At 33.8% G+C, this 13752-nt stretch overlaps 2 protein-coding genes across 2 annotated transcripts; both read left to right on the top strand.

Annotated features, from left to right (window-relative positions):
* The first annotated feature begins 2116 nt into the window (after positions 1-2116).
* Positions 2117-5882, top strand: LOC129291882 (uncharacterized). Its single transcript, XM_054929441.1, has 3 exons — positions 2117-2410; positions 2614-3026; positions 5187-5882. Exons 1-3 carry the CDS (start codon positions 2246-2248, stop codon positions 5626-5628), a joined length of 1020 nt encoding a protein of 339 aa, XP_054785416.1. The 5' UTR covers positions 2117-2245; the 3' UTR covers positions 5629-5882.
* A 4608-nt stretch (positions 5883-10490) lies between these two features.
* LOC129289784 (PHD finger protein ALFIN-LIKE 1-like) lies at positions 10491-13384 on the top strand. The gene is made up of 5 exons (XM_054926540.1): positions 10491-10752; positions 10859-10891; positions 11399-11621; positions 12103-12223; positions 12900-13384. Exons 1-5 carry the CDS (start codon positions 10662-10664, stop codon positions 13146-13148), a joined length of 717 nt encoding a protein of 238 aa, XP_054782515.1. The 5' UTR covers positions 10491-10661; the 3' UTR covers positions 13149-13384.
* The last annotated feature ends 368 nt before the right edge of the window (positions 13385-13752 follow it).

The following is a 13752-nucleotide window of genomic DNA, read 5'->3' as shown; positions in this document are numbered from 1 at the left end:
ACAACCACCACTAGCTTCTACCCTCGGCCCCCTAACAAGCTTCTTCCTCCATGGCCTTTGTGCAACACACCAAGGATTTTTTTCCTCAGTAGCCTCAGATTATCCCTCAATACTCCCAACCTGAACCTCACAATTAGCCTGTTCATTCATCTCCTCCCTTATGTTTTTCTTTTGAATGAATTCCTCACATGCCCATACCTCCTACAGCATAAGCATAGCAAACTCATACATTCATATTCAATAACCTTAACTTGTCCCTTAATACTATACTCAGGAAGTAATGGCTCGGTTAAGTTTAATTTAACATAAAGACGAGCAAATTTACCTCTCCCATAAAAAGCTGCTGGTAGATCCACCTTTATAGCCTTTCCACTAGCATTGCCAAGATTGAAGAGAAACTTCTTATCATAATGAGTTATTGGAAGATCAGGTAACTTGACCAAAGCTGCAGCATGATCAATCACATGTGTTGCTAGATTAAAATCAACCCTCCATCTCATAACACTCAAATAACAATCCTGATAGATCTATGGTCCCCCAATTAAAACAGTATCAAAATCCTCTTGGCACTGAAACTTTGCTAGAAAGAAACCATTAACCAAATCACATACTTGAATTTGTCTAACCTTTGCCAAATCTTTTCCAAATTCTTCACAAGCAAGTCAAATCGTACTTCTCTCCCAAGCACTTTCACAATCAATGTCTTAGCAAAAGATTTCAACAACCTTTGTTTCTCTATCTTATCAAATGAAAAGTACGAGCATCGCGGATTAGAAAAATCCAGAGTAATGCCCTCATCGGTTCTAACACGTCCTCAAATCCATGTTAACATCTAAAATTTATAAGTACAATTGTACCCATCAAAAGAACACTGTCAAGATTCAAGAGAATAATAAGCGTGGGGACACCATAAGGTAGGTAGAACGTAGAATTACAAGTCACAAAAGGATGATGTATCGTGACCATAAGGTTTATTAAATGGAGATAAATGAGGAGGAACATATAAATATCAATACAAAAAAAACTTGATTTACAGTTGATTTTACTTTTTAATGCGCATTTTTTAAGGTGGAACTAACTTATTTAAAATTCCAATCATCAATTTACTTTACTTTCATAATTATCCTTGTAAATCACCTTTGATCCAATTCCATTTAAGACACACAAAAAAAAAAAGAAATTCATAGTTACATAATTGTATCCCCCTCTTCCTTCATCGATTCATTTACAAAGCGGAAATTATAAAAGGCTGTTTTTATCCTATGTGTACTAATTTAGTGACAAACATTTGATCTATTTTGCTCTAATCTTAAACTCCACCTTTTGATTAAAAAAATTGACCCCTCTTTATGAGAATTCTCTCCCTCTACTGCACAACCACGAGAAGTTTTGGTTCCAATAACGTGCTAGTATATTTTAATGAAGGTATAACATATTAATTAAATAATAATAATAAAAGGACATTTTTTTAACAAAAGCACATTTATTATAGAGAGAATTTCAATAAAAGAACCCTTGATTATATTTAATTACATTTAAATCCTCTAAATTTTTGAAATGCTTCAAAAGTACTGATTTGATATTAAATTTTTAAGAAAAATTACAAAATTTTCCTTCATTTAAATTAATAGCAGGACTTTTCTATTTCACTCGTTAATTGCCTTACTTCACTTGTTCATTTATTTTTTGATGTTGTTAATTGTTTTATTCTACTTGTTTATTTTTCTAAAATAAAATTAAGTGAATGTCTAGCAATGAACAAGAAAGTAGGGTAATCAACAAGTAAAGTAGGATAATTAACAATGGTCTGTAAATAAATAAATAACATATAATATAAAAATTAATAAGTTGTCTTAAGATAATTTAAATATCTAAAATAAAAATAAGTTAAGCAAAATAATTAACTGCATTTCGTAAATAAATAAGAGAAATAAAAAATTTTTAATATTAATTTTAAAAAAATAATTTTATCATTTTTTTAAATTTAATATTAAATTAAACATTTAGGGACTTTGAATTAAAATAAGTTTGGTCAAGAATTTTTATTGAAATTCTCGCTTTATTGTATTTGGAGAAATAGACATTTTAATGTTTAAAGATGGGCCGAGGAGTGAGAGAGTTTGTGTATGAGGTGAGCCCAGTTCGTGATACCTTGCTGTCGATGAGGTCCTTCGCTTCCATTTCTCGTACCGGTGACTAGGAACGCACTCCGGCCAGGACACGCAGAGTAAGAAACAGAGAAGGCATGGGTGTCGACTACTACAAGGTTCTTCAGGTAGACCGAAATGCCAAAGATGATGATCTCAAGAAAGCCTATCGAAAGCTTGCCATGAAGTGGCACCCGGATAAAAACCCTAACAACAAGAAAGACGCTGAAGCTAAATTCAAGCAAATCTCCGAGGCTTACGATGTATGTTTCTATCAGTCAATCAATTCTCCTCTTCATCCGTAGTTCAATCTCGTTGTACTGGGAATTCGGTTAAAATTGGCAATTTCGAAAACTAAACTTTCTCAAATTTGATTCCTCAAAGTTTCTGCTTCTCTCAGGAAATTGAAACCGTAGGTTCTAACCGTAGGTTCTGTATGACTTATTGGGTCTTGAATTTTAAACAGGTTCTGAGTGATCCACAAAAGCGAGCAGTATATGACCAATACGGTGAGGAGGGATTGAAGGGACAGGTGCCACCTCCAGGTTCCGGATTTTCAGGTGGTACTGATGGTGGCCCAACTACGTTCCGGTTCAACCCCAGGAGCGCAGACGATATATTTTCAGAGTTCTTTGGGTTTTCCAGTCCCTTTGGTGGAATGGGTGATATGGGTGCTCGTGCTGGTGCTTCTGGGTTTCCTCGTGGTATGTTCGGCGAAGATATTTTCACTTCATTTAGGAGTGGAGCTGGAGAGGGCTCTGGAAATATGCCAAGGAAAGGTGCACCCATCGAACGAAACCTGCCATGCAGTTTGGAGGATTTGTATAAAGGAACGACGAAGAAAATGAAGATTTCGAGGGATGTTATCGATGCCAGTGGGTGAGCTGTCTGCTTTAACTTAACAGTCCCCTGGCTCATTATTATTATTTTACCCCTGAAAGAAAGGGATAGAAGTACTGAACCCCAATATTTTTACTTGAAATATGCTGTTTGGTTTTTTGTCTTATTGGTTGATTTGAAACTTGATCGGTTGATTGGGTGGATTCATTCTTTTATTTGAAATTCAGCTGTGAATTTGTAGTCTTACATGCTCAGAGTAATCAACTTTTCCAATGGCAAGGTGGATTTTGTGTTGGGTTGAGATTTTTAAGTGCCTTTAGGCTCTGGGTTGGCCTTTTGAATCCAGACATAGATTAATGAACCTCACCTCTCCACATTTGTTAGCATAAATTTGAGTTGGATGAGTGCAGAAGTCAAAGGAGAAAAGATTACCCCCAGTCCTGAATCTCATCTTTGTGCTGTTTTTATCTTGGTCTTATGATTGGTAAATGTCTCAAATCTTCCTATTGGTCTTCTGGTGGTAGTTCTAATTTACAGCAGAATGTATTCCAGAATAAAATTTTTTATTTTGACGGCTAATAGGAATCTAGATGAAGGAAGTTCTAAGTACAGATGCTGACTGCTAATTGTTCCTCATGAATTTGATTCATTCGTGTTGTATGAAAAGCTTTGCACCACAGTTCAATCTAAAGTTTATTTGTGAATGGGCTAGGTTGTCATCATATTATTCACCTTAATTTTTGTATTTTTACTTTAGTATTTTGTTCTTTATAGTAGGCATTTAGTTTTTTTCCGGGTTACAGTTTCAGGTAAAAAGAATGGAGTGTTAATGCTGCATTGTGGGATAAGTCTTGTTATTATTGTTGTTCATACGGGATCATCTATGTCTTTGATGGACCCAGTGTCTGCTGAGTGAGAAACAAATTAATGAGATAAATTAGTTTTTATTAATCTAGAACTTTATTGGATGTGAAAAAAGCTGAATCGCAAAGATTGGATTCTCTGTCTTTTATAGATCTGTTGTATAAACTAGAAATGAAGTATTGAGGGAAATTGATTGGTCTGCTGTAATTTTATGATGAGGATATAAGATGTTGACGTTACCAACTTGCACAACTGGAATAAAGATCAAGGGGGTGACATTTGTGGACGTTACAAAAGTTGTAAAGCTGGATTAAGAATGGATGATTTGCTTATACTTTATAGTTTATTGGCATTGAAAATATAAAAGGAATTATTTCCTGTATGAATTCTGCATATTGTAAGGTCCTAACGGGTGACATGCATACCTAGATAATTTAATTGTCTCAAGTATTTCAATATCTTCTCAGCATGGGCTATGTATACATTCTCTGTTCCCTTTTTGCTTGAAAACTTCTCTTGGTAATGCAAAAGATGGCATGCGACAGATTAAGAAATGTGGTTGTTTGGTTCTTTGTCTCTTTTTTGAGAGAAACTATTTCTCAAGTTAGTAAAGATAAGGTAGATCATTGGAATCTCTGGTTGTTTTCCATCTAGGCTTTGTTCTAGGAAGAACTTTATCTATGCGTTTGTGTTTTTGCTAAAATGTGTTTGAAGTGCCCATATATTTAGTTCTGAAGGGGGTTCAACCCTGTTACCTATTGAGATCTCAGGCAATAATAGTAGACTAAGCTTTTCACAGGGCCAGAAGCTTAGGTGCTTAAATTAAAGGTACTGGCAGTTTCTGCTCTTAGTATTGTTATTAGCATTGTGTCTTACAACTGGATGAGATGCTTGAAGTTGAATGGGGATTTCTTTTTAGTGCAATTTGAGGTCATTTACTGCAACACTCAGTGGTGCAGTTTTTGTATTGACTTTATATACAACTTAGCTACCTAAGTTAAATGGTTAATTGGTTAAATACTCTATACAAAATTAAGTGGTTAATTGTTTCATAAATGTTTGCTCGTTACTACATATGCTATCTATTGAAATAATTTCTTAAGGACCTCTGAAGACAATGTGAAGTGTCATATTTGATGAGTGTCCGATATACATTAAACATGACACAACTTCAGTTTTTAAGTTTGGTGTTTCATTGGTTTCTATATGTCAAGATGTGAAATTTGCAGCATTATTCCAAGATTATAATAGTAAATTCAAGATAAGTGAACCAAAGTATTTCGAATTAGTTGTGACTTTTCTACTCAGTCCACCAAATCTTTTCTTCTTGTGCAGGAAGCCCACTACAGTAGAGGAAATTCTGACAATTGAGATCAAGCCTGGTTGGAAGAAAGGTACCAAAATAACATTTCCTGAGAAGGGAAATGAACAAAGAGGAGTTATACCTGCAGACCTTGTCTTTATTATTGATGAGAAGCCTCATAGTGTCTTCAAGCGGGATGGCAATGATCTTGTTGTCACCCAGAAGGTATCTCTGGTAGAAGCACTGACGGGTTACACGGCACAACTGACAACCCTGGATGGGCGGAATCTTACTGTACCAATCAGCTCCATCATTAGTCCCACATATGAAGAAGTTGTTAAGGGAGAGGGTATGCCCATTCCCAAAGAACCTTCCAAGAAGGGGAACTTGAGAATCAAGTTTAACATCAAATTCCCCTCCAGGCTTACAGCAGAGCAGAAAAGCGGCATTAAGAGATTATTGACATCTCCATAGACTCTGGCGGTAGCTCTCCCTACCACCATGTTAACCAAATCGTGTGAGATTGCAATTGTGCTGCTTGCTGATTTTCGATTTTAAATGGAAATTCTTGATTTGGTGAACTGAATTTCTTTAGAACAACATTAGGAGTTTGATATTTGTTTTTGCTGCTTAATTCTTCTCCTATATTATTTTGTTTCTGGTCTTCTTTGAGCTTTGAGAATTTTGTTCAACCACTTGTTTCTATGGAAGTGTTGGCCAGAATTGAATTTCTTTGTACTCCCAGATTAGGACCTTTCTTTCTGTCCTACTCTTAATTTCCCTCTTTGTTTCATCCGTTTCAGCCAGCTTCAATTTAATTGAGTTTTATTTTTTTAAAAAAATTGTTGCAATATAAATTTAACCTACTTTGGTTACAATATAAATTCAACTTTCTACAGAAATGTGTTTGGGGAGGAAATTACACCAAACTGTGATTGTGTATGGAGTTCAATTCTTTTTTACATACATTTTCTTTCTTTTTGAATACATGGCCACGGTAAAAATCGTGCAAGAGACCAAAATTAGATTATGTCGGAAGCCATAAGGTTTCTACATTCAGTGGGCGGTTTATCAAAGAAAGTAGTATCAAAATGATTCCTTGAAGTCATTTAGGCTACAAAGTTGGCACAACAGTTTGTTTCTCTGTAGATGTGATCAAAGGTGATTTCCTAATTCTTCATAGAGATGCTTCGAATGTTCTTTAAAATTTGTGCGAGGAGGCGGCTTTGCTCGACATCACTTTCAATGAGGGAAAGAGCCTCCATAAAATTGGAGCAAACATTTACTTTGGTAATGTTACCATTCCAGCATATGTTAAGTTTTTCAAAATTCTTATAAGCTCGGCTGTAATGGTGGATTGATAACCAAGATTCATAGTAAATTCTCTGATCCAATTCCCTTGGCGGTCTCTGATTAGTCCTCCACAAGAAGTTGCTCCATTGTGTTTGACTAAACCATCAACGTCAAGTTTAAATCATCCAATTTTTGGTGGATATCATTTAGCTTCGTATCTGGAGTTGATTCTGTTTAAAAAATCAACTTTAACTTGGAGCTTCACGTCATTGATAATTTGGTTGGTATTAGAGAAAGTGATGTCTTTTTTTGCATTTGTATCTCTTGAGTAAATTTTTTTGCATCTTGCTTTCCAGATGTTCTAGCAAGTATGAGCAAACAGTTTCTACCAAAGCAATCTTCATGTGGACATGCTTTTGCTTTGTTTTTAACATTTCAAATTATCAAATCCTGCATAGAAAGAGAAAAAAATATCACTTTTGGATGGATTAATTAATTTTTTCCAAACCTCATTTACATCTTTACAATCACGTAAAATGTGAATAGAAAAGTTAGGAGAGTTGTAACTAAGTGGGCATTTGCGTTGCTGAACGTTTTTTCAATTGAAGATCGTGACATTTATTTGTAGCTGACCTCAAGCCGCCTTTCAAAGGAAATATTTAATTTTCTTATATATAGGCTATTTTTAGATTTTAGACCATATGTTATAATAATTCTTTTCTTGTTGATTGTTAATGGCTTTGTAGGCAAATTTGATAGAGAAGTTCTTGTCGCTAGAGGGCCTCCAAATAATAATATCATCTTCACCATAAGAATTAGGTGATTGCATAAGGGTAATTTATTTAATAATACTCTGATGAAGGTAGCTTCTCAGGATTTCTTTCTTTCTTTTAATTCCTATTTGAATACACTATTTGGTATTTGCTATTACAAAATTTTCTGCCATTTACATGCACGATGCAGCAAATTCGAATGGAAATATAAAGAGAATGCTAGTTGTAAAAGGGAAACAATATGGTTAAAGAGAATTATTTTTGGCTTGCCAGGAAGAATTTGTTTGTGTTCTCGATTTGGTTTTACGGGAAACTTTTAATAATATGGAAGAGTCAATTTATGAGAAGTTAATCATGATGGCGGAAAGGAAAGAAAACTGTTGGCATTCTCTAAACCCTGTTGTACAAGGAAGAGAAAGGTATCAGTTGTCAAGGAATAAAATAAAAAGGAAAAAGTTATTCAAAGTTGTTTATATATAATATCATTTTTTTGTATTTTAATTAATTAAAAAAAAACACTAATATCATTATAAAATTTATAGAAGATTGTTCTATTTGTAAGTCATGATTCATTTTAAATTTTTTGTAATGCACCAAATTTTCATATAATTTTATCTACATATTATTTCAATTAAACTTATTTGAGTAGTAGAAGGCAATTTCTGCCTTCAAGTCGATGGACTTTGGTTTTTCTTCACTGAGGTCTTTCATTGTATCCCCTATTGTAAGTCTGAACTTTCATATGAAATTTTAACAATATAAACGGTAAAAGGGCAACATACCATCTAAATTATATGTAGAGTAGCATTAAAGATCTGAAACTTATTTATTATGTAATTTTTTTTTACTTTTGAATTCGTTGCAACCTCCCCCTTGACATTAAATAAAAGATACTCCTTCTAATCCTATTTCTAGGGGAGAGAGAGTAATTTTGGTCCTATTTATAAATCACGTCATTAAGTTTTTATAATAATTTTTTTTATCTTCCATTAAATGTTGTAGAGAGGAAATATTTTATTGAATTGTGTATATTTAATAAGGGCAAAATTAAAAACTTATTAAATTTTAAGACAGAATTAATGAGTTTTAAAATTTTTCTTGATACTGGTGAAACATGTTGGAAGTAACTTGTAAATAGGACCAAAAAAGTAATGTCTATTACTATATGGTTGTCTCATTGGTTCATGCACATGTCAGGTAAAAATGAATGCCACACGTTTGAACTAGGAGGCCCGTACTACCATAAAATAACCAACATTATCTTCTATTTAATGTCAGGGAAAACTTGTTATGAATTCAAAAGTTGAGGAAATAAATTATATAATAAAGGAATATAAAATTTCTAGTGTTACTTGACTTATAGTTTAAAAGATAAATTGCTCAGTCATGCTAAATTAATATGCACTTTTAAATACTATTAAATTTGAATCATAAAATAAAAATTGACAATCTAAATTTGTAGTGTTTCGCTTCACGACAATAAAGAGAATTCACACTCAAAGTGCATCATATTTATATCATCAATCTGTCAATATACATATAAAATTTATATGAAATCATCATAAATCATGAAAAATTCTCACCCTTAGTATTGCAACATAGGATAAATACAACTTTAAATTTTTATATTTTGCTTGAGTTTTGTTATAGGTTTTTATATCTTTTAAGGACTTAAAATACCAAAAAGTAAAAGTATAGAGATTTAGAATATTAAAAAAAATACAGAAACTTATAGCAAAACTGGAACAAAGTGGGACCCAAAGTTATGTTTGTTAGGAAAATTTCAAGGAGGGACCCTTGACCACCCATAATGAAAAAGAAAGCCCCTCAATTTTTGAATTTCACTAAAAGACTCGTGCAAATTTTCATTTGAATTTCTGATAGAAATGGCAAAATTATCCTCATTTAAATGAACAACATAAACGGCTTGCTTATTTTTATATTGTATATTGTTTATTTACTTACGAATATTATTCATTTTCTTACTTCACTTATTTATAATCTTAGTTTCACTGATTTCATTCCAAGTGTTGATTTCATGATAAAATGATTTATTTGTTCTCATACTGTATGTGGTTTATTTACTTACGGAATATTGTTCGTTTCCCTGCTTCACTTGTTTATGACCCTAGAATGAAATAAGGTGAAAGTAGAATTATAAACAAATAAAATAGGAAAACGAACAACATATAACGTAAGTAAATAAACAACATACAATATGAGAACGAATAAGTCATTTATATTATTCATTTAAATGAGGATAATTTTATCATTTTTGTCAGAAATTTAAACAAGAATCCATACGAGTCATTCAACAAAATTTTAAAAATTTAAGAGTTTTTTTTTTATTATGTTTCATCAGGCGCCCTTGACTAAAATTTTCCCATCGTTCCCTGCAACACATGATGCTGCCATTTAGCTAAGCAAATGGTGGGCTGGACTACAGAGTCCGAGCTCTTACACTAGTTGACTTATTAAATTGTCTGTTTGCAAAAAGAACTTTGGTCTAACGTTGACTTAGCTTCGGCCTAAAATCAAAAGGAGATGCTTTTTGACTTGGTCATTTTACGTGATTCAACTCAAGCATCCGCCTAAATTCTTTACTCCTTCACTTTCATTTTAAAATTGTAATTGTAATATAAGGAAAAAAGAAACAAATACCTCCAAAACTTTTCCAAATGAACAACGGCCAACTAGCCATAAAATATAATAATAATAATAATAATAATAATAATAATCTAAACGTGATTAGGTAATTACAATGTTGTACCTTGATTAATAAATCATTTCCTAAAGTAATGGAATTTAAAATTTTAAGAGTTAACTTACACTAAAACAATTAGTGTAAGTTATTTAAAATCCAATATATCACGCCTAACTAGGAAAAAAGTATTTGTCACTTATATTCTTCAATCAAGCTTGAGTCCACACTCATTAATTAAAAAGCAGAGGATACACTGGCAGTGACAACAAGAACAAGTGAAGATAGGAATTTGGAACCTTTAGAACAAATTTAAACGTGTAAAACATTTCAAAGTGGAAGGAAATATATAAATAAATAATATAATATATATATATATATATATTATTTTTATAAAATTTTTAATCATATTTTTTAGTATATTTTTTTACAGATCTGGCAATGAAAATAGTTCTAAAATTAAAAAATGATAAATATTTATGGAGTAAAAATAAAATGGGGGTAAAACCGTAAAAACGACGAGAGAAGCGCATAGCGTTATTTACACACACCACTCTCTCCTTTCTTTTCTCTTCTGTATCTCTATTTTTCCTCTTGTTTCTTCGTACCGTTTCTTGCAGATCACATGCATCTCAGTCACCATCGATCTCGTCGATCCCTTCTTCTTTCTTCACTTCTTCTTCTTCATCTTCCTAGTGTTTTCAATTCGACCCTTTCCGCTTAGATCTCAATCGCTGTTCATGGAAATGGCTTCTAGTCCTCGCACCGTGGAGGAGATCTTCAAGGATTATAGTGCTCGGAGAGCCGGTGTTGTTCGTGCTTTGACTCAAGGTTATGCTCGGATCAATTTCTTAATAACTTCGTTTCTAATTCATTTCCTGAATGTGACTTTTTCTTAATTTATCTGTTGCATCTGACATTTTTTTTCCCTTCTCAGATGTGGACGAATTTTACGGACTCTGTGATCCAGGTAATTCGAATTCTTCAATCTTGTTTTCTTTTGACATTTACGTAAAATTATTCTGTTTTGTCACTTTATTTTTTGTTGCTTCCATAATTTGTAGCTGAATTTCATGATTTTATTTCTAGTCTGTATGTGAATTATGAGTACTCGTTAGAATGGCTCATGTTGACTTTCTTTTTTCCCAGATAATTCGTTGAAAATGAAAGTCAAAGCCTTGCATGACTCTTGTGCAGTTTAATTCCTGTTAAAGCTCTAAACCTTGCATGACTCTGGAATTGAGACTAGTTCTCTGTTTGATTGCCTTGCTGGATTTAAACAAGAATTTTGAAAGTTCTGTTGCTGTTTGAATTTATGTTCTGGTATATTGAATGTCCGGGTGAATGTCAACTCAACTTGTTTTCCTTTATCTTCTCGATTCCGAATGTATATTCTTTCTTAGTTCTTTTGGTTTATTCATTCCAATCCTTTATGTTCATTCCTTTGATTTTAAAGTTCCCTATGTGTCTGTTTAAGAAAAGGAGAACTTGTGCCTTTATGGACATCCAAATGAAACCTGGGAAGTAACTCTGCCAGCAGAGGAAGTTCCCCCGGAGCTTCCTGAGCCAGCTCTTGGAATCAATTTTGCTAGAGATGGCATGATTCGCAGGGACTGGCTTTCTCTTGTTGCTGTTCATAGCGATTCATGGCTGCTTTCTGTGGCATTTTATCTTGGGGCCCGTCTCAACCGCAATGAAAGGTACCATCTAGATCTTCTGCAGGTTCATGCATATGGTGATGGTTTCAGTTTTATGTGCTCTGTATCTGTTAAGGACATGCTTAAGCATATAAAATATTGAGGTTAAAAACAATGTTAATAATATGAGTTTTTGCTCTAGATCTGTCAAGGACATTGACCATTGATACTTGCCTTTTGCTGAAGGTTATGAGCATGACTTGGTGGGTTTGTTTTAATATAAAATCCTCAGTTTTCTTATTAAAAAAATTGTTGGCAATTTTTGGCAGGCAGAGATTATTTGAAATGTTTGATATAAGGATTTTTATGAGGGGAACAAATTGAATCACTTCTCCTTTATACAGAAACTACCAGAATAGGCAGGGATATTAGTAAATGCAATATCTCTTGTTTCTTTTCTTGTTTTAACTGTTTTCCCTCATCATCAGCTGCTACTAATCACACGGCTCCTTCTATTGATGGTAAATTTGATTCTTTATGGCAGGAAGCGTTTATTTAGCTTGATCAATGATCTTCCCACTGTCTTTGAAGTTGTGACTGAGAGAAAACCTATAAAGGACAAGCCAACTGCGGACAGTGGAAGCAAGTCCAGGGGCAGCACCAAGGTCAGTAGTTTCTTTTTAGTTGATGACTGCGTCTTTGTTTCTTCTGGGTGGGTCACCTCTGGCTGGTATTTCTTGCGAGTTGCCTTAAAACAACGGAATCAATTATGTCAATGGCACTTCTTTGTGAAATTTTTAATTAGTTTATATATGTTGTGTTTGGGAAAGAAAACCGAGAGTAACTTCTTAATGTATTGTATGTTATACTTCTAAAAAGTGATCTGTACCTTTTCTGTGTCCTACAATTGGAGGAACCTAAAAAGAAAAATCTCCTTTTAAAAAATTTCAAACAAGTGCAGCTCACATTTATCAGCATGTTGGCTTCACTTTGTGAGTCATGGGTTTGATTGCGCATGCATCACTCTGAAACAGTTCACATTTATCTATTGTAATTTTTGTTACCGAAATTTAGAATCAGCTTTTGAGAAGTAGTTAAATACCAAACCAAGCTAATGAAGCTATAGAATGTTATTGTTTGTAGTCACTTCAACCTCTGCAGAGTATTTCAGTGGACTGTATTGTACAAAGCTTTTTTGCTCAACCACGTTGGCTTTATGTTATTGTGCCACGAAAATAACAATCACTGTGAGAGTCAAGTCTTATAAAGCACTCTCTAAACATATCCATGGAATGAAGCCATATGTATTCCTTATTTGATGCACAATAGATTTATCTGCAGAGATCAAGTGATGGGCAAGTCAAAAGCAATCCAAAGTTTGCCGATGAGGGTTATGAGGAGGACGAAGATGAGCATAGCGAAACCCTTTGTGGGAGCTGTGGTGGAAATTACAATGCAGATGAATTTTGGATTGGCTGCGATGTCTGTGAGAGGTGGTTCCATGGGAAATGTGTGAAGATTACTCCTGCAAAGGCTGAGAGCATAAAGCAATACAAATGTCCATCCTGCATGAGGAGGGGCAAGCCCTAGACACTAGCTCATATAATAACGGCCCACAGATTACAGACTGTCCTCTTACTCAAGGCAGGTCTTGCATATGTTTGCCTGTCTAAAGGATCATATCTTAAGGATTATGTTTAATTTCACCCAGATGATATTTAGTGTATGATATATATATATAGATTAGAATATGTTTTGTTCTAATTTGTTAATCAGTTGAAAATTGCTTGAATGTACAGACTGTATGGTCACTTGTTCACTCCTCACTTATCTTCCTATCACGCATGATATTTGTCATGTTTCTTTACCAGTTAATGCGATGGCTGTTGGACAAGATAGGATAGTTCTATGGAGAGGTTAAACTTCCTAATCTTTAAATCAAGATTGATTCTCGTGATGTTTGAATTAAGAATACACTATTGAAGCGTAAAACTCGTGAATCTTGAGGCGCACTTATAATGGTAAGAAAACTTGGCCTCTTCCTCTGCTGGGACACTTTGATGCAATGTGTGTTTTATAGAAAGAAAATGAAAATGTATATATTTCCTTTTCTTTCCAGGTACAACTCGTTTTCTTTCTAAAAAACATTCTTGCACCAAACGTGTAGTGAATTTATTCCTTGGAGCAAAGTCTT

The sequence above is a fragment of the Prosopis cineraria genome, unplaced genomic scaffold (genome assembly GCF_029017545.1).
Source record: "Prosopis cineraria cultivar Desert tree isolate PC_DT_omini unplaced genomic scaffold, ASM2901754v1 PC13, whole genome shotgun sequence".
In the NCBI taxonomy this organism is placed as follows: Eukaryota; Viridiplantae; Streptophyta; class Magnoliopsida; order Fabales; family Fabaceae; genus Prosopis; species Prosopis cineraria.
This window is presented reverse-complemented; position numbering and strand designations above follow the sequence as displayed.

Bases quoted from the DNA above. Each gene is read 5' to 3' on its own strand.
- LOC129289784 (XM_054926540.1), top strand. From the start codon at position 10,662: ATGGAAATGGCTTCTAGTCCTCGCACCGTGGAGGAGATCTTCAAGGAT. The intron at 11,622-12,102 runs GTACCATCTAGA...TCTTTATGGCAG, and splicing joins CGTCTCAACCGCAATGAAAG to GAAGCGTTTATTTAGCTTGA. The intron at 12,224-12,899 runs GTCAGTAGTTTC...ATTTATCTGCAG, and splicing joins AGTCCAGGGGCAGCACCAAG to AGATCAAGTGATGGGCAAGT.
- LOC129291882 (XM_054929441.1), top strand. From the start codon at position 2,246: ATGGGTGTCGACTACTACAAGGTTCTTCAGGTAGACCGAAATGCCAAA. The intron at 2,411-2,613 runs GTATGTTTCTAT...AATTTTAAACAG, and splicing joins AAATCTCCGAGGCTTACGAT to GTTCTGAGTGATCCACAAAA. The intron at 3,027-5,186 runs GTGAGCTGTCTG...CTTCTTGTGCAG, and splicing joins GATGTTATCGATGCCAGTGG to GAAGCCCACTACAGTAGAGG.